Here is a 27606-nt window from a genome sequence, read left to right on the forward strand (position 1 = left end):
TCGACTCTGGAATTTTTGGATACGAAATGGGCCTATGGATAATTTTTTTATTATGTTGTTGTTGCTTTTCTTATTGTTGTCTAAGGGATTCGTTTTTCACTTTGAATTTTTGTATGACTGTATCTTGCAGTCTTGTGATGGCGTCCACGAGTGAACATGGTCGCATCTCAACAATCTGGTGGTCAGACTTCCAATACTGTAAAAGATGTTAAAATTATTGGAATTCCGTACCCCCATTCGACAGTACATTATTACTGGATTAGGAATAAATAGGTACTGAATTAAGCGACTAGATCAAGTCAACAATATTCCAGTATTCTGCTAGACTTTTCAGCTTGGTATTGTAACAGGTTAAAACGAGTGGCTTAAACAGGAAAGTGAGACGGTTATCTAAAACCTTAAAAGCTACTAGGAAATCATAATGGATAAATATGTGAGGGTGAAGAAAATTGGAGAAGGATCATTTGGAAAAGCCGTTCTCGTGAAAAGCAAAGAAGATGGCCTACAATACGTGGTTAAAGTGTGTGACAATTTTTATAATAATCTAACTATTTTGTTTGAGCATGTTTCAAAAATTCTAAATGTTGAAATGCTAAAATTTTACACGTTCTACAGGAAATTTCAATTTCAAAAATGCAAATGAAAGAAAGACAAGAAGCCCGAAAAGAAGTCGGTGTATTGTCAAAGATGCGACATCCAAATATTGTGCAATATGTGGAATCGTTTGAAGGTGAAGCTTGTCTACTCTTTAATATTATGCCCTTAAATGGTTCGATGTCTGAATTTGTCATGTTTCAGTGTTCATGTGTCAGCACAGTTCTACAATTCCAACAATAGCCCCATAAATTTCACTGTCGCAATCGAGAGTTTTTAGCCAAAAACGAAACTTTGGTCACATGACGACCTTAAATAATTTAAATGTTGGAACATCTTCGAATCAGAGAACTGTGCCCTACTGTGTGTGGTTTCAAATTCAAATTTCAAAGTTATCCTTTTTGTTAGGAATGGGATCTGTGCATAAAATTGAATACTACTTCATGACTGTATTCAAAAGATATCAATTATGTACAGAAAAGTTACCAATAGAATTTGTGCGCATATGAGTACAGTATAGCTTTTGGCAGAATTTGTTGGTTTGTATATAATATGAATTGTTTTTTTAATTACACTAGAACCGTATTATAGAAATATAAATAATATTTTTTTGCATTGGCAACACCTTTTTTTTATTATTCATCTTCAATTCCCTTGTAACTCAATATAATATCTTCATCTTGTAAGACTATAAGATTAGCTCATTTTCTTTCAACAATATCTATACATTATATGTATATAGTTATACCCTGTGATAGAGATGGCAGTTCATAGTGCTTGGCATTTACTTTAAAGTTTGCATTGTCAAGTAAACAGTGAATTATCAAATACATAACATAGATTTATTCGAATGAACTCATTTGATTCATTGAAGGGTGAACAAACAACAGAACTACTTTTGCATTTGAAATAGTTTACTTCCCCTAACAATGAGAATTTTGGCTGGATTATGACTTATTGCTGCCCTTAGCGAAGTCTTTTGGACATTTTCAGGATAAATATTGGTTGGGAAAAAATATCTATGAATTTTGTCTTCTTTGCTTTGAAATCGTTGAGATCAAAATCGATCTTATACCAGGAATTTGCTTTTTTTTTTATAATAGGCTATATTATTCTTTTATGTGGTCAGTTGCTACATTTGCAGTGTCTTGCATTGAGTCAAGGTGTGAGAATACTTGATAAAAAATTGCCTATTTTTTGATAAACCTTACGTTCAATTTTTCCAGAGAGTGGATGTCTTTACATTGTGATGGAGTATTGTGAGGGAGGTGATCTGTATGCAAGAATTAATTCACAACGTGGGATGGCGTTCTCGGAAACTAAAGTTTTGGAATGGTTTGTGCAGATGTGCCTTGCATTAAAACATGTTCATGATCGAAAAATTCTACACAGAGATATTAAAACTTCTGTAAGTTCGAGCTCTGTATGTTACAATGTGATCGAGAATTACTTGATATTTGTTATTCTGACAAACTCTTAAAAGTTCTGTAACTTCGAGCTCTGTATGTTACAATGTGATGAAGAATTACTTGATATAGTCAATTTGATACACCTTGTAGCTATTGCTATGATATACATAATTCTCTCCATCTGGATTTGAATCGACGCAGAGTAATTAGAGGTGCGGCGACGAGCGTATTCCCATTGTTTCGCATGATTGTCTTTTAAAAATAACTACTCTGACCTTGACTACCGACCTTGTGTTGAAAAAATTTTTGGCTCTGACTCGAGCTCTAAATTCTGATGAAACCAAATTTTGACTACAAATACTGTGGGTGTATTCATGCTTCCTGTTAATTCTATATCAACAATGCTTTAAACCTAATTAATGTGTTTAGGTTTTTGTTGAACCGTTTTTTATGTCCATTAGAAAATTAAAATACTAACTTCAAGGAATGCTAACCCTGGGTGAGGTGGTGGGTATAGGGTTAATTACACATTTTTATTTTATTTTTTTCAGAATATATTTCTCACAAAAAGTGGAGCAATTAAGCTTGGTGATTTTGGAATTGCCAGAGTTTTAAACAATACACTTGAACTCGCGAGAACATGCATTGGTAAAATTGGTATTTTTTATATTATTTGAAATGAAGCATTACAATAATAGCATTTAAAATTTTATCTAAATATTAAGTTTTTTGTTATCCATAGGCCATCCATTTCAGGCATCCCTAGGTAAGATTTTGTTTGAAATTGTGTTTTTTCACAAGGAATTTCAACACACAATGCTTATTTTAAATATTAAGAAAACGCTTACTTAAACAACAATAATTATTTAAATATGTACATATTAAAGATTAAACATGATAAAGACAAAATATAAAATATTTCTGTGTGCAATGAGATCATGAAAAATTGCGCATCTTGTGGCGGTTCTACTTTTGCGTTAGTTTTGAAGATTGCCATACCTATAATCTACTGTAACAAATTGCTACCCGTAATACTTCGTTTTGGACATTGTCCATATATTTTATTTGAATCATTCACTGTATTTCAAAAATCCAACTACATCAATATCGTTTCGGACATTGTCCATATATTTTATTTGAATCATTCACTGTATTTCAAAAATCCAACTATATCAATATCGTTTTGGACATTGTCCATATATTTTATTTGAATCATTCACTGTATTTCAAAAATCCAACTATATCAATATGCTATATCAAATACAATTAATGTCAAATGTATTCGTATGACCGATTAATTTTAGACATCCCTGATCATGCATGTATGAATCATTATGAAAGTGCTGAATAATTTTCGCTTCAGGAACACCTTACTATCTGAGTCCTGAAATTTGCGAAAACAAACCTTATAATAACAAGAGTGATGTTTGGGCATTGGGATGTGTTTTGTATGAAGTTCTCACATTAAAACATGCATTTGAAGCTGGAAATATGAAGAATCTTGTACTGAAAATTATCAGGTAACCATACTGTACATATGGTTTTAATTCATGCACCTCTGAAATCATAGTTTGAGTATGTTGCCAAATTAGGTAATAATTATGAAATAAATAGCTGTGTGATAAAAAAATCACCAGTTTGACATTATTGTCTGATTTTTGACCATCACAAATTATGGGTTTGCAATATTTCCCCTGATCCTGATTGAACTGCTTCAATGCTTGCGGCATTTGGTGCCAAGTAATTAAACCATCATTAATATATTAAGTTTCAGTATCTCTTGGCATTTCAGTAATTACCCAGTGTTCACTCAGAGATGAGTGTTCCTTCTAAGTGAGTTTGAATGAGCAAATTCTCCCAAACATGAAAAAAAATCCCATAGGGCCTAACGTTTATGCGATACATATTGATATACAATTCATTTTATTATGTATATACATTTAATGTAGCAATATTAATCGAATTCAAATAAATTGAATTTTTGATAACAAAATTTTTTAACGCAAAATAATAACTATCAAAGCTTAGTCTCTATCTCCTATTTTTACCATTCAATGTCCAACACTTTTTTCCCAGGGGATCTTATCCTCCAGTTCCGCCTCGGTATTCATATGATCTTCGGGGTTTAGTCAGTCAACTGTTTCGACGAAATCCTCGAGATCGACCATCTGTAAATACAATATTACGGCAACCATTTATTAAGAAACATACAGTAAAATTTCTGACACCTGAACAACACGAGGATGAATTCAGTCACACAGTTCTTCATAAGAATAGAAAGCCAAATCCGAGGCCAATATCTGCTCCAGTAGCTGCACGTGAGTGGATTTATAGAATTTCAGAATATTTTGAAATGAATAATATCTTCTTCTCAGTGATTCTTGAACACAGGACAAAGTTGATATCAGAATTATTCATACATTTATCTTTGCATATTTGCTTGATTTAGTGGAACTCTTAAAATAACCATAAAAATTAAAATTTTGTAAAGGTAAAGTATAGGAAAATTTTTTCTGGGGTCAAGGGGTCGGGGGTCGTTCACCACACCTTGTCTCTGTATCTTGAATTTAGGCGATATAACAACTATCTTAAATGAGTAAAGTAGAAATCTACCTCTCACAGTATTCTTCTTTGTACAAAGGTAAAAAACCTGATGATAAACCTAAAGGTGTGAAAAGTCCTGTTGATGCTCGAGCAAAACAAATAGCAGGAATATATGGACCATCTGTTGCAGCACCCAGACCAAGCAGTGCTGCTGTCAGATATAGAAGACTCGCTGAACAGAAAAAGAAAAGTGAATATGAAATGGAAAAGGTTATACTTTATATATTGTTTGCTCAAAGCATGATCTCAAAAAATAGATTGAGATGATTAGAGAGGGTGAATTTAATTGATTTCAAGTCGATATTTCAGAATTACGATTAATAGGTTTGTTGTGCATCTGACGAAGCATTTTCAAAAATGCTCGTAATCTGAATTGATTTTTTTTTTGTTGAAATTTTCCATTCTAGCAAACTCGCTGTTTACTTTTGACTGGCTCCAGGAAATCAATTCCTACAGATTTATTTTGCAAAAATGCATCTATTTGAAATTTCAGTTATTTGAAATGAAAAGTTTTGGCATAGCATATGCCGTGGTTCGCCATATGGATAAGCCGTCTTATCGTCTTTCCTCTCCCCTGGGATAAATATGTAAATCCTATCCTATAATTCTAGATTGCCTGTTTATTTGTATATGAACGAACTGGACTGTATGAACATCGTTAATTTATAATATGTATATGTATTTTGCTTCTCATTTTTTATTTCAATTTATTACAGAAAAACAGATTACAAGCTGAAAGAGAAAGGAGAGAACAAAATGAAAGAAAAAGGAAGGTAAATCATAATATTGTAATGATTTAATTATATAATATAATAATAGTTGAATTTTAGATAAAGTTACAATTATAATTACCATACATAAAAATATAATCAATAGAAGGGAATCAATAGAAAAGATAAAACCTCAAACGGAGAAGGGGCCTTAACGCAAATACAAAACCAAAAGACAAACAGTACTATCAAAAAACAACAAACAAGGTTCAAAAACAAACAAAGGAAATTACACAAATTATAGACGAAATCCAACCCAACCACATCAGTTAGACCGGAAATTCTAAGATGATACGATAGCATCCATATCCAGTTATGGGAAACTCAATTATAGACTAAATTTATATGATCTTATATATTTACATAATATTTTGTATTGTTTAAAGAAGTTAGACCATGATCTAACAAAAGCTCACAAATATACTTGCTATTTCGTTGAAAGAGATCATGTTATTTTTACTTTTCATTTTAATACTATCTCGTTCAAGCATCCTTGTGGTGAGTGCCACATACGGATCCGAAGTAGAAAGTAATCAAGGAGAAAGGACCTGCAGTTCAATACATAATTTCCAAGTTCCCATAAAAATATAGATGAGAAAATTTTTGTTCCTACTGGACCATTCAATTTCTTGTCTCTTAGAAGGCAATGTCTTCTAATTTTTTTCAACTGTTTTCTGTGGCCTATTGTTTCACTCCAAATTATACTCCCTCACTTTTTTTGATTGAGAGATAGCGTATAAACTTTTAATTTTTCACATCTTATATGGCAAATGGTGGTTATCATAGTAATACATGCACAAATATTAAGGTACAAACAACATAGCTACCCAACGATTTAAATAAGTTTGTCCTTATAGAAATTGTGAACGTTGGTTACCCTATCGTACATGCATTGTTACTAATACATTGCTTGCTTATGTTATGTGTGCATTTGAATTTTTTATAATTATAATAGGAGGAAATAGCCAAGTTACAATTGGACCGTGCCAATCGAATTCGAAGACAACAATTAAATAGAGACAGAGAAATGGCAAGGCAGTTGAATTTGAAGAGGTCTAGCGACGTCTTTGATAAGAATAAAGCGTCTGATGAGGTTTGTTGATATACTTTATCAATCAAGCAATGGCCATGGATAAATCATGCTTTTCAAGCATGATTTATTCATGGCTCTTGCTTGATTGCATTTATTTATATTGGTAAATAGATTTGTTTGTATGGTTTCGATTTTTGAAGTAGAAAATTAAACACTGATATTGGTTGCTACCTTTCTTTGTAATATGCAATATTTTATTGATTTCAATCACCTGTCATTGTTAATAATCTGTTGATTTTTAATAAATGGAAATGACACGATTCAAGAAAAATAGTAAGAATGACTAAACATTTAGATATTGTTGTATCGAGGGTTAAATATTGCGATTATAAATTAGGGTGAAAATAAATTTTATAATAAATTTACTGTGTGCATTAACTTGCACAACTGGCTTATCACAACATATTTTGAGGCTTCCATTTTTAAGCCAATAATTCATTTCGAAAAAATTCAGACTAATCAAAAAGTTTGCTGTAAACATTAAATTGACAGTTAACAATATTGATTGATTAGCGAAAACGCCATGCTTTCCAGACTGGCATAAGGCACAGAAGTGCTGAAGTACGGCCGAGATCACCATGGCAACCAATTTATTGCAATTTTGATCCTTGTCCCTCAGGATGATCCGAAAAAAGTCGCAGAGCACATTTTGAGAAACGCTGATCTAATCTAACTGAACAGTAGATTGTCATCTAATAAATCTTTGCTAATGTTTTTTGTCTATAATCGTAGCAATTTGCAAAAATAAATTTTCTGACGTTCTCTGCACTATTATGCCTTGCATTTTATGGTTTGACTACAGCTTCTATCAATCATTTTTAAAATAAAAAAATCATTTTCTTTTTCCAGAATAAAAATCCGTCTGAAAACAAACATCCAAAGCAAGCTCGGCCAACATCAGCACCAAGCCAACAACCAGCTGAAAAATATGAAAAATATCATCAGTATCTTGCAAGATTAAGAGAAGGACAAGGGTAACTTGATTGTCTTCCTTATGTTTATGTTATCAGACTGTTATCGCTGACATAGCATATCAAGCACTGCCTGCTCTTATTGCGAGAACTTATCATGGTTCAAGTTGTAGCTGTTGGAATTGAAGTTAGCATAATGTTATTTCGTGCAATCAGAGTTATGCGCCTATAATCCGACCCCTCAGTTTGTTAACTTTTTTTTCAAGTTTTAAACTTGGTTTATATGCGAGAACAAACGGTAATTTAATGCCATTATTGCTATTTCATATCGCAGGAATGGAATAGCTGAGCCAGCTATGAACAAACTTGGCCAAGTGAAAGAAGCATGGAATGAACGACTTCATGCACAGAATGCAGCTATGGACGCCATCGGAAATAAGTATGATAAAAACGTTATATTTTCCTGACCCATGACCCCGAAAAATTATTTTATTATCCATTAACCATTGCAAAATTTTGATGCTTATTTTGAGAGTAATTCTGTGAGGTGGCATTCAAAACTGGTTTACATGTTCATAACCATAATTGGGATTCAAAATGTTTATCCGTGTGCCATGTAAAAGTACTAATAGCTGATTTAAGCCTGGACACACTTTTGATCAAAGCTACTAAACTAAAACTCTTCAGAATGCAAAATATTTATTGAGTTTTCTAATTTGTACGTAAATTTTGAAAACCCAACTAAAAATTTGAAAAGAGCTAGTAAAACCAAGAAAATAAGCCAATGTTTACCCCCATGCCTGAGAATCAGTATAAATGAGAAAATATGTACCGGTAAGTGGTTGTTAAATTTATATTATTACATCACCATTAGCATCTTACTGATTAAACAATGTTACTGAACTAAACATAGAAGTGGAATCTCAGAAAAACATCTATTCTCTAGTGATAATTGTGATTCTTTTAAATTGATATCTTTTCAGAATTGAAGCGAGACTAGCAGCAGAAAAGGCCAGAGTTGCAAATGAATACTTGCAGAGAAGACAGGAAGCTGAAATTAATAAAAAACAAGGACAAATTATGATTCATGGTGTAAGTATTACGACTCTTTAAATAAAAGGTATATCAGTAAAGAATGATGATCTTGATGTTTTTCGCGAATTGTTGTTGCAATTTTGAGTACTGACTGGTGGTTATAGTGATGGCGTTTCAAAAGTGTGTGTACCACTATGGAGATGGAGACTAATTTTGTTCGCCTACTTTACATCAACCTACGAGCAGGGGGGTATATTATATTCACTTGGCTAACACAGCCAGTCCCCGAACTCGTAATAGAACTAAATTAAGGAAAATCTGAATAAAATTATGGCCTAACCCTAACCTAGTACACACAATACGGGATAACCATAGTGACTGGATCTAATTCATTCCAGGCGCTTTTTTTTCCTTCTTCGCTTTTCTGCATTTTCGAACTCATTGAATATTACAATAAGTTGTGTTTACGTGAGACCAACTAACTTTCCTTGCTTTATACATTTGAAAAAGTGTATGCGTATATCGTATGTTTGCTGAAGCAAGAATAAAGATGACTGTTGTAATTGATTCAAGAGTCTTGCTGCACACTAACATAAATACCTAAATCGAAAAAAATCGTTAAATATACTGTGATACCTCTGTTGTTGAACTTAATTCGTTCAGGATTGGTGTTGGAGTACCAAAACTTTTTTTTCTTTCAAGAGACTGTAATTTCAATTTGTATTCACACATTTCAAAATAGCCAAGATATTAACAAAACTTGTTAAACAATAAATATTTAAATGTGTACAACATAAAGATTAAACATAATAAAGATAAAAAATATAAAAAAATTTAAATCAGTTACTGTACATTATATGGTCAAAAGGCAGCCAGTGACTTCGTGTCGCTCGACGGGGCGCTTGGGTGCTCGAGCATCAAATTTATGTTAGAGTACCGCTACATTTTAGAGTATTTGGTTGCCTACCAAATTGTTCGAATGTAGAGTCATTCGACTACCGATAATGGATTATTTGACAATCTTGACTAAAAAGAAAAATAAATGAGATGGGATCATAATGTAGTAAACTGTAAGCTAGTGAAAAGTGGAAAGATTCAAATATTTTCGGCCATATGTATGCCGCATATAAGTTGCCTCGTTTCCATATGCTTGCACAGATGAAATACTTCGAGAAAACATTTTTTTTTAAAATACATTATTGGAACATCATTAATTCAATACTCTGCTGAATATAACTGGTGTCTGGTATGAGACAAAAATTACAAAAACCATCAACTTTATGCATTTCCAGGAAAGAATTCCACCCAGAGGAGGAGTTGCAGCCGCTTTGCAACCTTTTCATGCTGCCCATGGACAACAACAACCAAAGGGAAGAAATAAAGGTAGTTTTAATGTTTCCTTTTAGTTTCTGATGTGGTGCATAGATTCGTAACGATATATGCTAACTGTTCTTTCTTTTCTGAAGATCGATATCAATTCTGACAAATGTATCCAACGGGCAAGCAACCATGTCTATTACTGAATACCAGTAAAATGAGTTGTAACGAAGTTATTAATACTGATCAGTAGGCCTATAGATTTATTATCAATTAAATATTATGATAATATTAAAAAAGAGCAATGCTCGAATATAGGGATATGAAGGTCGTGCACTGGTTCGGTAGAGCTCTGTAGCACCGAGTTTGCTGAAGAGGTGATGGCGACAATCGAGCTTAACAGAAATATAACTGTTCCCATTTAAGTAAAAATAACAGCAAAAAGGAAACAATCCATTGATACAATTGTCCAATATATAATTAATTATCTGTTATAGAGGAAGATGATTACCTTGCTAGATTAAGACAAATCCGAATACAAAATTTCAATGAAAGAAGAGCTTTGAAAGAAAAACAGCAAGCAAAACCTTACAAGGTAGGTTGCTAATACTTCTTCATTTAGTTTCTTGAAATCATCAATCATTAGACTTTTGTAACTCATAGTTAATAGTGAGCCGATATGACGGTGAAATGTTTAAAATTTGATGAATGAAAGAATGGGATATTACCAATGGGTGGCTTGTGGCCTAGCACTTATTAAGACTCAGGTCTGCAACCTTTAGCATTGAAAGAGCCATTTGGTATCCTTTACATCAAACTCAAACCTACTCAGAGCCACAACAACTCAGTGGCGATTAAAACTCTCAGAAAACTGCTTATGATGCAATAATTCAGTCTATGATGAACAAAAAAGAACTTTTAAAATGAAAAGAAAAAGTTTGCCTTGACAGACTTGAATCACCTTAATGCGACCCATTTTTATCGCTCACAACCCAAAGAAAAGCTCTGATATGTAATTAATGAGAGGTATTTGGCCTTATGTCTCCTCTTTCATTGAATCTTGACTGCTTCTAACAAAAAACTGCTGTAACCGATTTGATTCATAAGAGCTGGAGCTCCGAGAACATAAAGCCGCATGCGACTCTAGAGCGGCAGGCTGCCGAGCACTGGCTTAACATGTTAGGTGTCACTGAATGATGACCTTTTAAAATAGTTTTCATTTGTTATTTGTATTGTTTTTTATTATGAAACATTTATGTTGTGTTGACAAATATCTGATGATTGATTGATAATTGTATTTTCATCGCAGATTTCACATTTTAGGTTTGAACCCAGGGGTAGATGTGCCGAATCGGAAAGATTTCGGTAGTTCCAAATGATAGTAGCTCTGTGCATATCGCTATATATCAGTGGGTATGTGGGGATTTGTTCTGTGCAAAAGGCGCGAATAAATAACCTAAAAGTTATTAATTTTTTTTATAGAAAATTTTAAAGTTTATTTATTACTTATCGATCTTAAGATCGGTAAGTATATTGATAGGTATTTGTCTGTATGTATGTCTGTCTGTCGGTGTGTCTGTTAGATGCACGCGATATCTCACGAAAGCGAGATTGAATCTGCTCCAGATTTTGCATGTGCATTCATCTTATCTCGGACCAGAAGCCTATTGATTTTGGGCGAATTATGTCGTATAATTAGCGAGTTATCAATCAATTATTGATATAGTGATCTAGATTTTTGTAAAGCGAGAGAATTTTGAAACCCGCCGAGTGTGTGTGTGCGATGCGCAGTGCGCAAGTTACAAGAGCGGATGAATCGAAACTGCAGTTTCTGTTTTGGGGGATCCCCTAACTATCGATCGATAAGTCTTCGGTTTCCAACCGATATTCTCGTATTTGGTATTGAAGTGTTGCCCTAATAGTAATTGCGTGTGTGGGTATGCGTAGAAACTTGGCAGCATTTATTTTTTTTTAAGTAAATCTTTGCGTTAATTTCAAAAACCTGCTGATGGCAAACATGTGCAGTTTTCTCACTTTATAGTAATTTCTGGTGGTAAAATAAATGTTATATGAAATGGATTGTTTTATGTTATTCATTTAATTTTGGTCATAAAAGTACTACACATTTAGTATTTAAGCATACCTTTGGTCGCGATATTTAAAAAAATTTTGGGGGGGTTTCGTAGTTTGTGAACCAAGATGGCGGACACCGGAACGTAGTATGTGTACCAGGTTAGACCATAATTTATTCCAGTTTTCCTCATTTTAGTTCTATTACGAGTTTGGGTACTAACCAAGTGACTTCCGTAGTATTTGTACCTGAAATTATGGCCTAACTCTAACCTGGTACACATAGCTATGTTCCGGTGTCCGCCATCTTGGTTCAATTTTAGTCGCTTGAAAAAAGTTTGGAAACCACTGATGTATTTTTGTATGGATCAGAATATTTTTGGTTTAAATAGCCTATCCATTTTGTTACCCCTGTGCGAAATGGTTATTCCTGTATATACTCATATATTACTCATGATTACAGGTTGTCAATGCGAAGGATGAATTTGATAAAATGAGGCGAGAAAAAATTGAGGCTTTACAGAAACAAGCTGATGAAAGAGCTAAACTCATCAGAGAAAATGTGGAAATGAGAAAACAAGCTTTGAATGAAAAACCTCTTGAACGAAATGCACACCAAGAACGGGTAATGTTTAATACAATGAAATACTTCAATTCAGCGTCAGTCCAAGCATGTTCAACATATTATTCAAATATAATGGAATTTCAGTTGACATTTTGAAGAAGAATTTTCCCAGTCTTTCTGAAGACTGCTAGCTTATACATAGTCTTGGTTGAATTACAATTTGAATTTTCTCTGGAGGGCATTACCGTATTCAAAAGGATTAGTTGATTCTTCAGTCCTGGTTACTTAACTCACTCTTAACCAGTAACCAGACAATTGGCTGAGACTAGCATCATAATAAAATCATTTTCTCATAGGTTCCTCCTGTTTTGAGTTAGGTATAAAACCCTATCTCACTCAAGTCCTCATGATGATGATTTGACTGAATATCTTTCAAATTAACCTTTCTTTCGATGAATTGACATGCTAGAATTGAAACAACAAATCACTGATTATACCTTTCCCATCTAACACTGATTGATGTCCAATACGATGGATCTAAAGCTGAGCAATGTATTGCGGAATAGCAATCCATTTCTCAAAAAATTACTTCTTATCTGCCCTTGTTACTTATCGATCTTAAGATCGGTAAGTATATTGATAGGTATTTGTATGTATGTCTGTCTGTGTGTGTGTGTGTGTGTGTCTGTTAGATGCACGCGATATCTCACGAAAGCGGGATTGAATCTGCTCCAGATTTTGCATGTGCATTCATCTTATCTCGGACCAGAATCCTATTGATTTTGGGCGAATTATGTCGTATAATTAGCGAGTTATCAATCAATTATTGATATAGTGATCTAGATTTTTGTAAAGCGAGAGAATTTTGAAACCCGCCGAGTGTGTGTGTGCGATGCGCAGTGCGCAAGTTACAAGAGCGGATGAATCGAAACTGCAGTTTCTGTTTTGGGGGATCCCCCAACTATCGATAAGTCTTCGGTTTCCAACCGATATTCTCGTTTAGAACTTGACATAAAATGATCAAGGATTATAAATGGCGAAATTTGACATTCAGCTGCAGATTTTCTTATAAATGCAAGATAATTTGTATAACAGAACATGAATCCACCCAAAATCTTTAAATTTAGAAACCTTGAATTAGTTGAATGCAATTTATATTTATAGGCACGGGTGAGAGGAGTGATTCCACCAGATGAAAGAAAAGTGAATTATGTTCCAAATCCAATTGGAATTACACAAGCTCTAAATGCAGTTGGGATTGAAAATAAACCTGAACTTCCTATTGTAAATGCACAAGCTGAACCGAAGAAGGATGAGGTATTTGTTGTGTATGCAAGGCAATGCAAAGTACGCAATGCTGAAATATGTTGGATTGTAATCGATTTTACTGCTGGTGCAAAAAATGATTGGTCTTAGTTAAGTTGAGATTTTGAAATTGATCTGGAGCGCAACTGAGAATGTCAGAATCATGTCAATCTAGAGAAATTTTTAGCATAGTCTCGATTCCTCGCATATAAGTTAAGTTCAAAACTCAAAATGAAAGGTTGCCAAACTTAGGGGTCGGCTTATACACGCGTAACTCTGATCGCATTAAATATTCAACTTATATGTGCATAACTCTATGATAAGTTTTCGCTATGAGAGCATATGATTTGTAGGGTCGACTTTTATACGAATTTTTATAAATTAAATTTTAATGGGGTTTTAATCGACTTATATGCGACCAACTTATATATATCGTAGTTATAACCACTGTCCGAGTGTAAACTGTAATGTTGGGCTTCATTGAATTATTCTGTATTTTTAATTCGGTGGTTCTATTCTTACATAGCCTATTTTCTTGTTTTAGTTCATAGAACAACCAGCTAAACCACAAGTTCGAAAGAATATCTTGAAAAGATTGAATGAGAAGTTTCTACAAAACGATGAAAACAAGGATAAAGATCAAGATAGCAGGTAGAGTAGTAATATTAAATATATAATATTAAATAAATAAAGGAAATTGAATCATTGAATTTTTTTGTGTAGTTCGTAGCTAAAACTTATCTAAAATAGGATAACAATATATAACAATTTGTGATTTCTGCTCAGGCACTTTTATTACATATACAGATTTTCTAGCATGTATGTAAACATTGGCTCGTTTTCGTGCTTTTGCTTGCTATTTGTCAGTTTTTGGATATGTTGCGAAAATTTAGTTGTGAATGACATATGGTTAAATATTTCAGATCAAAATAATGGTTTTGATTATGTAAATGTGAGCATGTTTGTAAGCTTGCGAGAACATTTCAAAATAAGCGCTAGAAATTTTGCAGTGGTAAAGTATAGGAAGAATCTATTAAGGAAATATCCATTCTTGTTATACAAAAAAAATAATGTACATTAAAAACACTACTTACGAAATTAATTCGTTCTGGATGCCATTTCGTAAGCAGAAAATACATGTTAGAATTAGATTACTGCATAATAAATGGAAAAGGTACAAATGGAAAGAAAAAGAACACGAAATAGTGAATAAATGCACTTGTCATTCACTGAATTTCACTAGCCATTGAAACTGAGTCAGATTTATTAAACCTACCCACGGGTAACAAACGGGCCAATGGGATGACAGGAAGTTTATTGATGTTAGCCAATGGCGAAGCAGCTCAGGTGCGACACTTTCGAGCTGCCCATCTTCTTAAGCGGCCAGCAGGTTTTTCACAAATTCGGGTTTTAGTATTTCGTATTAAGAATCATCTTTCGTTATTCAGAGCAATATTTCTACGAAAAGACATTTTGTGACTCGGAAATTTTGTATTCGGAGTCTTTCGTTAGTGGAGGTTCTACTGTATAAAGTTGTTATCTGCCTGATATTGTTATTACAATTTTTAATCGTTTTTGATTTTGCCTTTCACCCTAATTTTATTTGATTGTTTCAGTACGAAACCACCAGCACCAGTTCGAAATGCATGGGGTGAAAAAGATGCAAACGTAAAACAAAATATGCAGCCACAATGGGCAGCTGGTGACATCGGACTCAAACTTGCAAATATGCCTTTAGAAGAGACCGCTTCTCAAATGGAAGGTAACTGGTGTCCATCCTGATCATTTTTAAAAAAACAAAAAAACTTGAAAAATAATTTACTAAATTTTCAAACATTTTTTTTTCAGAAACCAAATATGATGATCCAGTTCTATTGAATCAGGTTAAAAATGCAGCGGCAAAGAGAGGATGGAATAAACCTAGTAATACTGTTGTTAATAAACTGAATTTATTAAGTTTATGTGATCCTACATTAACTGCAGCACAAGATGATAATGATGGTATGAATACTTTGATTTGGATGAATAGTACAATGATTAGGACTTAGTTATAGAACAGGGGTGGGCACAATTTTTTAGTATAAGAGCCGCATGCTGCAAGTTAGAACTCTAAAAGAGCCGCAGAATTTGTGTATTTATCAATATTATCAAAATACCATGAACAGAAAAGAAATTCACACAATAGTCTAATAACAATAAATAGATAAACATGGCAGCTATGCTCAAATATATGCAATATATATTTCATATATATATATGCATTTGAGCTCATTTAATTTGTGTTTCTTTATTGCTGATTTACGAGGGTAGTCTCGTAAGAGGTTTTCCTGATTCGTTTCATGGTGCCGTTTAACATTGCTGACTTTATTCTGACTTAGTAGCTTATGACAGATTATGCACAAAGGTTTATTCTCCTGACTGGTAAATGCGTATTCTTCTTCCCATTCTGAGTTGACAACTCTGTTTTCATCTTTGTACTTTAGTTTTTTAATTGAGGTGAGGACATATCGCACAGTAACCGCAATCAAGCTGCAATACCGCGGACGCATCAATAAACATTGACCATTGTGACGAAAGATTTGCTGACTTGACTGACTTAAATTAGAATTCAACGCTACAGCGATTTTCGTACTAAAACATAATTTGTCTTAATCATTGACAAAAACTTCTTTACGACATTTAATAAATTAAAATAGTTCACATTAAATTTTTTCTTTCAGTTAAAATTTGAATAAAAAATTTATGTTAGCGAGAAGAGCCGCACAAAAAGTCTGCATGCGGCTCGCTAGCCGCGGTGTGCCCACCCCTGTTATTGAGTCAAAGGCAAATCAAAGTTCCTTTTTTGGATCTGGTAGATTAATGCTTTTGAGCTTTCCATAAATCAGGCCCTACTGGGTGACAAAACTTTACACTCATTCTATTTTGACAATAGTAAATTTTTGCAAAAAAAAAAGGTTGGGGCAATTCTTATTCTGATTCAGTGTTAGGAAACCTAAAATTTCATTTTTAGAGATGATACTCTAGATCTGACTGGAGTTATATTATTATGACCAACACAATCAAAAATGTCAGATGATGACGCACCGCTTTCAATCCTTTTGCCTTTATCAGTAATTAAATGGTTATGTCGCCTGGAAAAAATTCTCTCTAATGTTCAATTTTAGTTTAATTTTCTCATAAATATATTCATATGTATGGACAACTTATCCAAATTTTTTGTTTCTTCTGCAGATGTGGATGCAAAATTTGATACGAAAACCATTCCAGAGAATAATAATAACAACAATGTTGCCAAACTTACAGCAGTTAAGTCAGAATTGCCAGTGAAATCATCTCAACCTGGTCCGAGACCACTGCCGCCTGTCCCTGCCAGATCACAATCTCCAACACGATTTACTGTCAAATTTGAAGACGCAAAAATGGCAAAACCTGTTTTAGGCGATGTTAAAAAAAATCTTCAAAAACCAGCTATTCCAGCTAAAGGTACAGTTGTACTTGGTGACTTATCGGCAGCGGCTTTGGCGAGTACACCAGAAGTGAATGTCACTGAACCCCAATCAAAACCTGTCGTCCCACAAAAGTCTTCTGTCGTTGCAGCTTTGGCAGCGAAATTTGATTCTGGTGCCGCATCGCACAAATCAACGTTTGTGGTCGGAAAAGTAGAAAATGAGGCAGATGGAGATAAACAATTATCTAATACTGATAATACAATTCAAGATGATAAAACTAAAACAAAAAATATGTCTTCAAATGAAGATGGAAAAAATGAATCTCATCAAGACAAAGTTGAGATTTCTACTGATAAAAAAGATGAACCTACTGATAAGAAAGCCATATCTATTGATAAATCTACTGATTCAGTTGATCAGGCAGAGATTCAAGTGATTAATTTATGTGATGATTCAGTAAGCGAAAAAGTTGACAAACCTGTTATTGATGCTTGGAGTAAAGATTCAGATAATGCAAATAAGGAAAAACAAATGATTACTGAAAATTCACCGAGGGTGAATACGCAAAAGCGAAGTTCAGAAGAAGAAAATGTAGTTGCAGCTGAAAGCCCCAGGTAGGAGACCATGCCCCTAACCCCCAAATTTATAATATTCCTTTTTTCAAATGCAATTTTGTGGCATTTGCAATGAGACATAAGTTCTTACATTCGTTTCAACACCATTTTGCTCTATTCTTGAATGATTTACTAGAAACACAACGTTCCTGCTTTAGTATAACTGCATCAATAATCCTTTCATTGAATAAACCAACTGAGATAGATAAAAATGCTCGCCTGTATAGCTTGGATAACTTCCTAGGTCTGTAGAGAGATTCTCCAAGATTTTGTTAGATATCGTTGACTGTTTTTATCTAGCCTTGTTCGATTCGAAACTTGCAGAACTTATTGGGACTGAAACTCTGGTCTTGGCTCAAGACTTGTATGGCCCATGAATCGACTTATACCCAGCAGTGGTAATGCCACATTTGTTACTGCTCCACTGATTACCTTGCAAAACCTTGCCATCCAGTTATTCATCCTTATTCATCCAGAAGGTTATGAAAATCTTAACTTACATTCTTCGTATTTTTGTTTATTTAGAAAAATGCCATCGCCTACCATTTCATCAGCTAACATTGAACAGAAAGAAAAACTATTTGATAGAGTTCCACAATCTCCTACAGTTTCAGCAACTCTTCCTATTCAAAGCCAGGTAAAAATAGACTATTAATTACAGGGTTAAATGGTGTTTTGGTATTAGGAGGATCAGTATTTGGCTTGATGTAATTTTATATGGAAAAGGCTTCTCATTTCTTATTAGCTCGGTGGTGTGATGCATTGTGCTAAGCGTTGGGAATACTCTTGCCACGGCACCTCTGATTACCCTGTGTGGGTTCGCAGGTTCGAATCCCATGCAGGGTTGATTATATGCAATAGGATTGCTGGACTTCTCGCTTCCGCAGGGTGGTTCACGTAACCACTGCTTGGTCACGGCTTCCTCTACCACCAAGTTCATGCATCTAAAAACAAATAACTGGCTAACTAATCGCATACCCGACATGGACTGGTGACTGGACGACAGGCCGTGGTTCTCTATATGATTAAGTCGTCTTTCCTCTCTTCCGGGATAAATATGGAAATCCCATTCTGTTTACAGTATTATTTTTTATGCCAGGGTGGTCCAAGGTCGCGAGGTTGAAGGGCCGCAAAAACATTTGAGGAGGTCTTGCGGGCCGCAGTCGGAGATATTCCAAAATTGATCAAAACAGTTATTTTAAATTGTTTTCCGAGAAATATCGGGGTATTTTCGGTATCATTTCTCGTGTTTGGTTTTGTAATGTTGCTTAAAATTATATTTTTTTGTGACAAATATTACTTGAAAACACACCAGACACTGTGGTTTAACGTTGTTGTGGGTAAGAAAATACGTTTTTTCTCAGTTTACTACGGTCACTTTTTTTCTACACTGAAACTTATGAAAAAACAGCCGAGTCCGACTAATTAGGACCTCGTCCCAGATAAAAAAAAAAACGGTTTGCACGGAGTCAGCTTCAGCTCCACTGCTGTCGCATGGCCAACGCTTGAAAATATAGGAGTGTTTTGACTAAAATAAAGGCACAGAACTTCTCTTTAAATGATGAGTTGTTACTCGACGCGAGTTCATCTCATCTGCTTGGACCTGTCTACACAAGACAATTCATACTTCTTTTTCCGATCACAGGAAGTCATTCCCATTTAGGCACCATCTTCACGTTTATAGATACAACAATAAAATTCTGTGATTTTAACAAACATCAATCCTGACATTGGGATTAGGAAAGGGACTCCCAATTAGAATAGTTAAAAAATAAATCAAAATTGTTCTGCTAATAAATACTATCTGCCAATGTTATTGTGGTGTATGCTAAAATTGTTCTGAGGGCTGCGGGCCGCAGTTTGGGCCACCCTGTTTTATGCTATTGTATCTAGTAAGTCCATGAATTGGTAATGGGTCATATACTTAACATACCGACATCGACTGGTAACTGGACAAGAAACCGTGTTTTTCCATTAGAATAAGCTTTTGTATCATAAAAATAAAAGGATTGAAATCCAAAGAGAATATTTACATTATTACTCCATAATTACTCTGAAAAAATGGTTTTTGATACCAAACTATACTATTGAATTATTTCTGTATTGCAGAGTTTGAATTCTTCTCCACAAAAATTAAGTAAAACGTTGTATGCAACTGCAAGTGAAGAAATGGTTTTAAAATTGACCTTAGGACATTTTGACTCTCCAAGTGTAAAAGTAAGTATTCTACTCAATATTTCCATCCTTCTTCTTGTGAACACTGTTTGGGTCATAGGGAAGTAAAGAGAGGGGGATCGAAGGTCGGAAACACCTCCCTCCTCCTTTCGAAATGTAAACAATACATATATAGCAATTTTTGATAGTTTAGAAAGCTTTTGAAAATGTCAATACCCTTGAAAACCCACGTTTTCGGATACGGTTTCAAAATTTTCAGAACCCCCCTCTTTGAAAATCCCTGGTTACACCCTAGGCCAAGGAGCTTGAACTTGATTGTCTGTATCACATCTCTGTTTTAAGACATTGTTCACCCAGAATTTTGTGCACTGTTAAGTCCAAATTTTGCTTTCAATCCAACCAATGGCAGTATAACCAACTTCAGCCATTTAGCTGGGGCATACAAAAACATTTAGCTGGAAAGGCAAAAGCAGAAAATGTGTCTATCGCTTAGTCTCACAGTAATGAATGCACCAGGCAAAACGGCAAAAGATTTAACGCAGTGGCAAGCGTCTATGTATGCTTTATCCATGTTAGGTCTTTTTTCCAAAATTTTAAAGTTGACAAGAGCCACATTAAATGGCTTGGTGGGCCAGGCAGCAGCACACCCCTAAACGAGAGTATGGAGTATTGTAGCCGAATCCTTTCGCTAAAATTTTTTTTTTTATAATTGAATTATATTAAAATAAAAGATCAGTGAACACCCAACAGAAAAGTATATTCCAACATAATTGTTTTAGTTTCTATATCCAGTTGTAAAAACAGTGTTTATATCATGTGGTTACCTCTTACATTTAGTTATTACGAACTTGCTCTATGCCTGATTTAACGAAAGCGATACCAGAGGAATCAGCAGAGATAGATGAATCATCACCTGTACGTAGATCTCTTGATATGATGAAATCACCTCACAGTGACGATGAAGGTTCTTCAGGAACAATGAGTCCTGATTTTGCAGGTATTTGCTTTCTCAACATGGAACAACGGTTATCAGATACATTTCTATGCTTTTTTCTTGTACAACATTCAAGCTTACAACTTGTATATATGAATACACGTGACTTTCCATTCATGTACACATCAACGATTCCACATTTCCTCACATTTACTAACGTCGGCGTATACAAGACTTCTTTATTTTTCTGTTGAGAATGGTTATTCAAAAAATGCTATTTGAGTTTCTGACAAAAATTTCAAGTTTGAATATCAACATTGAAAATGTAAAATTTTAAATTTCGACTCTTTGATAGAAAAGGATACTGTTTTCGAGGGACAAGCAATTTTATCACACGTAATCGAACTCCGCAGAATTCAAACTAAGGAAATCAATGTTTCAATGTCAAGCAGTCTTATCAGCTTTTCCTTCCATTTGAAAATACTTCATCAATGAAGCTGCATTGAGATTAATCAATAACATATATACACAATATTTTAGCGAGTGTTGCTGAATCAATGAACGATACAAATTTTGATGACGATCCTGATTTAATTCCGAGTGAGGAAGGAGGAGAAATACTGGATGAAGAAGAGGAGGATGAAGATTTAGCGAGTCTCAGAGCTAATTTGGAAAATGCTCTTCAAATTGGTGAGATATTGTATTTTTAGAGCGAATATTTATCCACATATTTTGATTTTTTCGACCTAAACAGGCCTGTGTTCAAGCAAATACGGATATGTGAGATGTTATCATTTTTATAAAGACTGGAATCTTCAGAATTAGGTATTGCCTAGGTTAGGGGTATGCAACTTGCGACCCGCAGACTAAATATGGCCCACAAGAAAAATCGTGCTACCTATGGAGAAATGCCAATTTTGAATGATGTGCCTGCGAATCTTGACTTTAATCTAGCGAGTAATGAGCGAGTAATTTCAATACCTTCACGTTACGAAGCCTATACCCAAGTCCAATTTATTATCCATGCCTATGATGTTATAATGACCTAACAGATAGCTTGTGTGATCTGCATGCAGTTTAAATCACTAACAAGTAGTAGTGGTTTGTTTCTCATCATGTTCTCCAACACGGCTCGATGGTTGGCAAATACTTGTCATCCCATCTTTAATTACCCTACACAGGTTAGTGTCCTCTGGGGAATATTTATATATGGGGATCGCTGGACTTCTGGCTGTGGTTCACGTTAAGTGCTGGTCCTAGTCAGTTGTAACTTCCTCCGCCATCAAGTCCATGCTCATGTCTGTGAGCAAACAAATAACTGGTTAACTATTACCATATTAGACTTGAACTGATAACTAACAGGCCGAGAGGTGCAGGGGCGTAGCCCAAGGGAGGGTGTTGAGTGTCTGAACCACAACACCCCCATCCCTTTAATGTGAAAAAATCATTTCCTTCGTATCATACATGGCAATTATGCATGGCTTGAAACGCTTTTTAGACTTTTTAAAATAATTGGAAATCCAAGACATTTCGAGCCGTACCTATATTAGAGGTAAGATCGGGCTAAAAAATTCCAGCCCGACCCGACTCCGGCCCGTGGGTATTAAACCCGACCCGAGCCCGACTAATTAACTGGATTTGCAGGCCTGACCTGTCCCAGGCCCGTGGGTATTAAAACCCGACCCGAGCCCGACTAATTAACTGGATTTGCAGGCCCGACTTGGGTCCGTGGGTATTAAAACCCGACTCGAGCCCGACTAATTAACTGGATTTGCAGGCCCGACCCGGGTCCGTGGGTATTAAAACCCGACTCGAGCCCGACTAATTAACTGGATTTGCAGGCCCGACCCGGGTCCGTGGGTATTAAAACCCGACTCGAGCCCGACTAATTAACTGGATTTGCAGACCCGACCCGGGCCCGTGGGTAATAAAACCCGACCCTAGCCCGACTAATTAACTGAATTTGTAGGCCCGACCAGAGCCCGACTAATTAAATGGATTTGCAGGCCCGACCCGACTAACTAACTGGCTTTGCAGGCCCGACAAATTAACTGGATTCGCAGGCCCGAAATGTCATATTTTATTTAGGAGTTCCTCGAATTGTCATTGCAAGAGGTTAGTACAGTATGGGGGAATGCTGGGACATATTTCTTCTTTTGTGAGCTCTATAATCTGCACATTCATTTGACAATGCGGGGCTAATGGATAGAGGGTAGCTAAAGGTTTTACTGGGCAAACTAAGAAATTCCCTAGCGACACACATTATCATCAAGAGGCATTCAAAAACGTGTCAAATGTCCCGCTGCACTCCACTTGTGCGGCACATTAAATTAAACGAGGTATGCCGTTAAAAAGCAATGAATAAGCATCATCATCCAAAGAACTACGAAACTTCCAATTTCGAAATTTAATATTTATGAAATCGGAACCACTCTGAAAAATAGTTTCTAATAAACATATATTTACTTAAGCCCGATATATAAGCCCGACCCGAACGAAAAGATTGTCATTTCAGGCCCGACCCGAACGTAATGATTGACAAATCAGGCCTGACCCGACCCGAACGCAATGATTGACATTTCAGGCCCGACCCAACCCGAACGCAATGTTTGACATTTTAGGCCCGGCCCGAACGTAATGATTAACAATATAGGCCCGACCCGAACGCAATGCTTGATATTTCAGGCCCGACTCGACCCGAAATATCGGGTCGGGCTGGGGCTCGAGCTCCAGATCTTAGCTCTAACCTATATTAGCAGTCCAATTTGGAAATTCCAGTACCCACCCTTGGAAATATCTGACTATGCCCCTCAGGGAGGCAGGATTCACCATATAATTAAGTTGTCTCCCCTCACCCCCAGGATTATTATGGAGTTCGTATCTCATCCTAATTTGAAAAATCCTTTGCTGAAATAGTCAAAACAACAATATTCACAGATGCACTGGGTCAGAGAGTATTAACTGTATGTTTTTTTGATTATGATTTGAATATGACGCTGTTATTACATATTATAATTAAGTCAAATCTTTGTTTAGATCCTGTATCTAGCGATGAAAATAAAAGTGACTGTAGTGAAGGATGGGAATCAGGTATATATTTTCACTCTAACATGATATTTGAATATAATAAAAAAAAAATTTTAGTGTTTTTTTTGCAATTTGTTTTTCCTTTCTGCTTGATTAGAATGATGTTGGTGCTCAAATGTGACGATTAGTTGATTATTTTAAATTGTTTGAATGTGGGGTATTGAAATGGTTGAAAATTGAAATCGCAAGTTTGAGTGAAGTGGGTCGAGTCTCACTTTAAAAAGTCTGTCCAAAGTCAAAAAGTTTAATAGAAATCCAAGGCTTTTCATCTGACCTGTGTCAAGAACTGTTTTAGATTAAAATTCCAAAAATCTATTCAACATAGTCACTTTCAATTTTGTGTTAGATAAAACAAACGGTAGGGAAGTTCAGCTAATTACTACAAAACAAATGCCGTGGGCCTACAACAGCCATTGTTATGACATAAATCCGTGGGCAGGTAATAATAAGCTTATGAACGACTTTTTGTTTTATTCTTTAAAAGTTCAACGGCCACAAAAAATTTGTTTGCGGGCCGAGGTTTGCCGACCACTGTTCTACAACCTGAGCCGAGACTAGCCATTTACTAAATTGATAAGTCCTTGTGAAATGCAAAACAAGTATTCATAACGTCTACTTTTGATAAAACACTGAATTAATTCTGCGTGTAACACAGTGTATTAAAATATCTCAAGTTTCCACTGATGACTCGATATTGAATAAAAAGAAGATTACGGTATATATCCAGTGATCAAAAGAATGCTCGGTATTTTGACAAGCCCATCTCTTCGGAAATCTTCAAATTTGCCGGATTCAAATAGCGAAATGATTACTTTGTTTTCCTCAGATGATGACGACGTTAGTTCAGATGGAGGTGGATCAGATATTTCAGATACTGAAAGTGTTTTTTCAAGATTGGAAGCAAATCGTGAAGAATTAGAAGCTGAACTTGGATTTGAAGAATTTATGAAAGCTTATAAATATATTCAGGTATTTGATAGGTGCTCCCGTAGTATGTGCAACAAGATGGCGAACACCTGGACATAGTATGTGTACCAGGTTAGGGTTAGGCCATAATTTTATTCCAATTTTCTATATTCCAGTTCTACTACAAGTTCGGGGACTAGCCAAGTGACTCCCTTAGTTTTTGTTCCTGGAATTATGGCCCTAACCTAACCTGATACACATACTACGTTTTGGTGTCCGCAATCTTGTTGCACATACTACAGGAGTACCATTTGATATTGATATTAAGTGTCTTAGGAGATATTTATCAGGTATTTTCAAAGTGCTTTCTATTTGTACCACGAATTAAGGTCCAATGAACGATAGCATGATAAAAGTTATATTGTTTTTAATTGTAAAGTGATCAGATTCAGGGGGGTTGAGGGTCGTGACCCCTTTTTTAAAAAATTTTACGAAGACTAAAAAGTTTTTCAAATATTTTACGCATCAAGCATGGTATTAGAGCAGACATGGGCAAAGTACGGCCCGCTAGGTAATACAATCTGGCCCGCCTGATGCTGCCACAAGCAAACTGAAACCAAATTTTGATGTTTTAGTTAAAAATAGGAATCTGTTGGGATTGCGGTCAAATAAGTTTTGGCACGAGGTTTATTGTTTTTCACTGAACTGCCTTTGTAACACTGTAAACATTGTACATAAAATGTAACTGGAACGTCGTACTTACATGGCCCACCAGTTTAGGTGGGAAAAATTTTTGGTCCCTGATCCAAAAACCGTGCACACCTCTGTATTAGAGGCTAACAATTATCCATTTTGTGTTCAACTGTACGTATGTGGAACAGTGGTAACTTGAACCTCTTTGAGACAGGATAGTGTTTTGTTCTTAACAAATCTAATGATTGGAATTCATTCAGGCTATTCATGAAGATGAAAATGATGAAATGAAAGATTGTGAACGGAGAATACGAGCAATACTCGGTGATAAACATGACAGATTATATCCAAGAATATTACAGCTTGTAATGGCTGATGGTGCATATTGTGAAGGTGAATTAACATTTTTTTTTGCAAAGTAATAATGTTTTTTATATATTGTGCACAGAAGATACAAATTTGTTGCCGCTTCTCATTGAGCAGTCATAATTTTTGTTTTGGGGTTTACCTAAATCCGATTGCTCACTTATGCATTCAAACTCTTTTCTTTACTTTCAGATAACAATTGATGACATTCCCACTTGGAAATCCCATTGGGAACACTGGATCCAGAACCCTATTTTTTACCAAAGTTTTTAAATTTATATATACCTAATATTTCCTTTCCTATAGTTCTCAGTATGTAAGGTGCTAACTACAAACACAACGCACTGTAAACATACAAGTGCTGAATGCAATTGCAAGTAGAAGTGCACGGTGCATATTATTGATTAATTTATTGATGGAGGGTAAAAGTTATTTATGTCTTTGTGTAGAAAGTTGAATAGTCTTATTGTAGGCACTAACACTATGTCATTCTCTGTTAACATAGTCCTAAATTAGCCTGAAATAGGCGACGGAAGATCGGAATCAACTCAATATATTTCAAATATCAAAACAACATGTTATGTTATATCCGCGATTTTTGTCATTTGGTGATTTCATCAATGTTTGACACATGGTTGGATCTTTTGTTTCATCTCTTGATCTGAAGGTGACATCAAAAAAAAGAAACCATTAATTTCTTAATTTCTGTAATCTAGAATACATAAAAGTTATGTTTTCTCTAGAATAAGTTCCAAATGATGTGGGTTCTCTTTTTTTTCTTTGTATCTTTACAATTAAGGTTTTTCAGTATTGAAATTTTCATGTGCCAAGATAAGGTTTGGAAAAACTATCTTCTCTTAATTTTTCTGACATCGATTATCTGACATTGATTATCATATGAGTAAATACATTACAGCTTCTTTATCTTCAATTCAATAAAGTTTTCTTTGGCTTGGGAAGTTTGACCTTATTTCAGACAATTATTTGTGAACGCTTCTACTCCCTGTCCTTTCCCAAAGCATAAATCAAATCAGACTGCTTGTTGGAAGCTTTGAGAAACTATTTCTTCATTTTTATTTTGAAGACAGTTTTAAATCCTGGCTATTATGTCGGTCACTAAATGTTACACACTGCGACAGCCTGTGAGGCTATATGTCAATTACAGAGACATTCTATGTGAGGGGTCCGCCCGGTCCGCCAAGGTATTTAGTGTGGCCCTTGTCAACACTCGGATTTTCCATTATCCAGCATAAAATCTTTATCAGACTGTTATGTTTAAATAGGCTCTCACAAGGTAACAATACATAAAGTTTTTGCTCTTGTCGCTGCGTTAAATCTCTCACCGTTTTGCCCGCTGCCTCTATTACTGTAAGGCTAAGCAATAGCCATATTCCGCATTTTTGTGTGGCCCAGCTAAGTGTCTAAAGTTGGTTGTATGGCACACTGACCAAAAATGTTGCGCACTCCTGATCTGTCATCTACCAATGCTGGACTCCTTATACATTGGTATTAGCTGTGTAGTTTGTATTATGAACATTTCAGGCCAGATTTCTGCCAAATACATCTATCTTCTCAATAATTCCATAGCTAAATTTATATAGTAAAGCTTATGCAGATTTGAAATTGTACAGTCAAACTGTGTGTTTCAGTTTGACCTTAATAGTGATGTTTTGTTACCTGTTTCTAGTTGAATAAAACCAAAATTATGT

General features: G+C 35.1%; 1 protein-coding gene across 1 annotated transcript; it reads left to right on the plus strand.

Moving 5' to 3' along the window:
- On the plus strand, nt 1–27606 carry LOC120341108 (serine/threonine-protein kinase Nek1-like). Its single transcript, XM_039409550.2, has 28 exons — nt 1–520; nt 616–730; nt 1821–2002; nt 2555–2651; nt 3367–3523; nt 4080–4321; nt 4645–4817; nt 5324–5380; nt 6333–6470; nt 7320–7444; nt 7716–7820; nt 8365–8473; nt 9709–9799; nt 10231–10328; nt 12267–12428; nt 13533–13685; nt 14218–14324; nt 15290–15435; nt 15522–15674; nt 16905–17736; nt 18262–18373; nt 19846–19953; nt 20749–20908; nt 21386–21535; nt 23882–23935; nt 24759–24901; nt 25792–25924; nt 26090–27606. Exons 1-28 carry the CDS (start codon nt 422–424, stop codon nt 26098–26100), a joined length of 4212 nt encoding a protein of 1403 aa, XP_039265484.2. The 5' UTR covers nt 1–421; the 3' UTR covers nt 26101–27606.

This window comes from Styela clava, chromosome 14 (assembly GCF_964204865.1).
Source record: "Styela clava chromosome 14, kaStyClav1.hap1.2, whole genome shotgun sequence".
NCBI lineage: Eukaryota > Metazoa > Chordata > Ascidiacea > Stolidobranchia > Styelidae > Styela > Styela clava.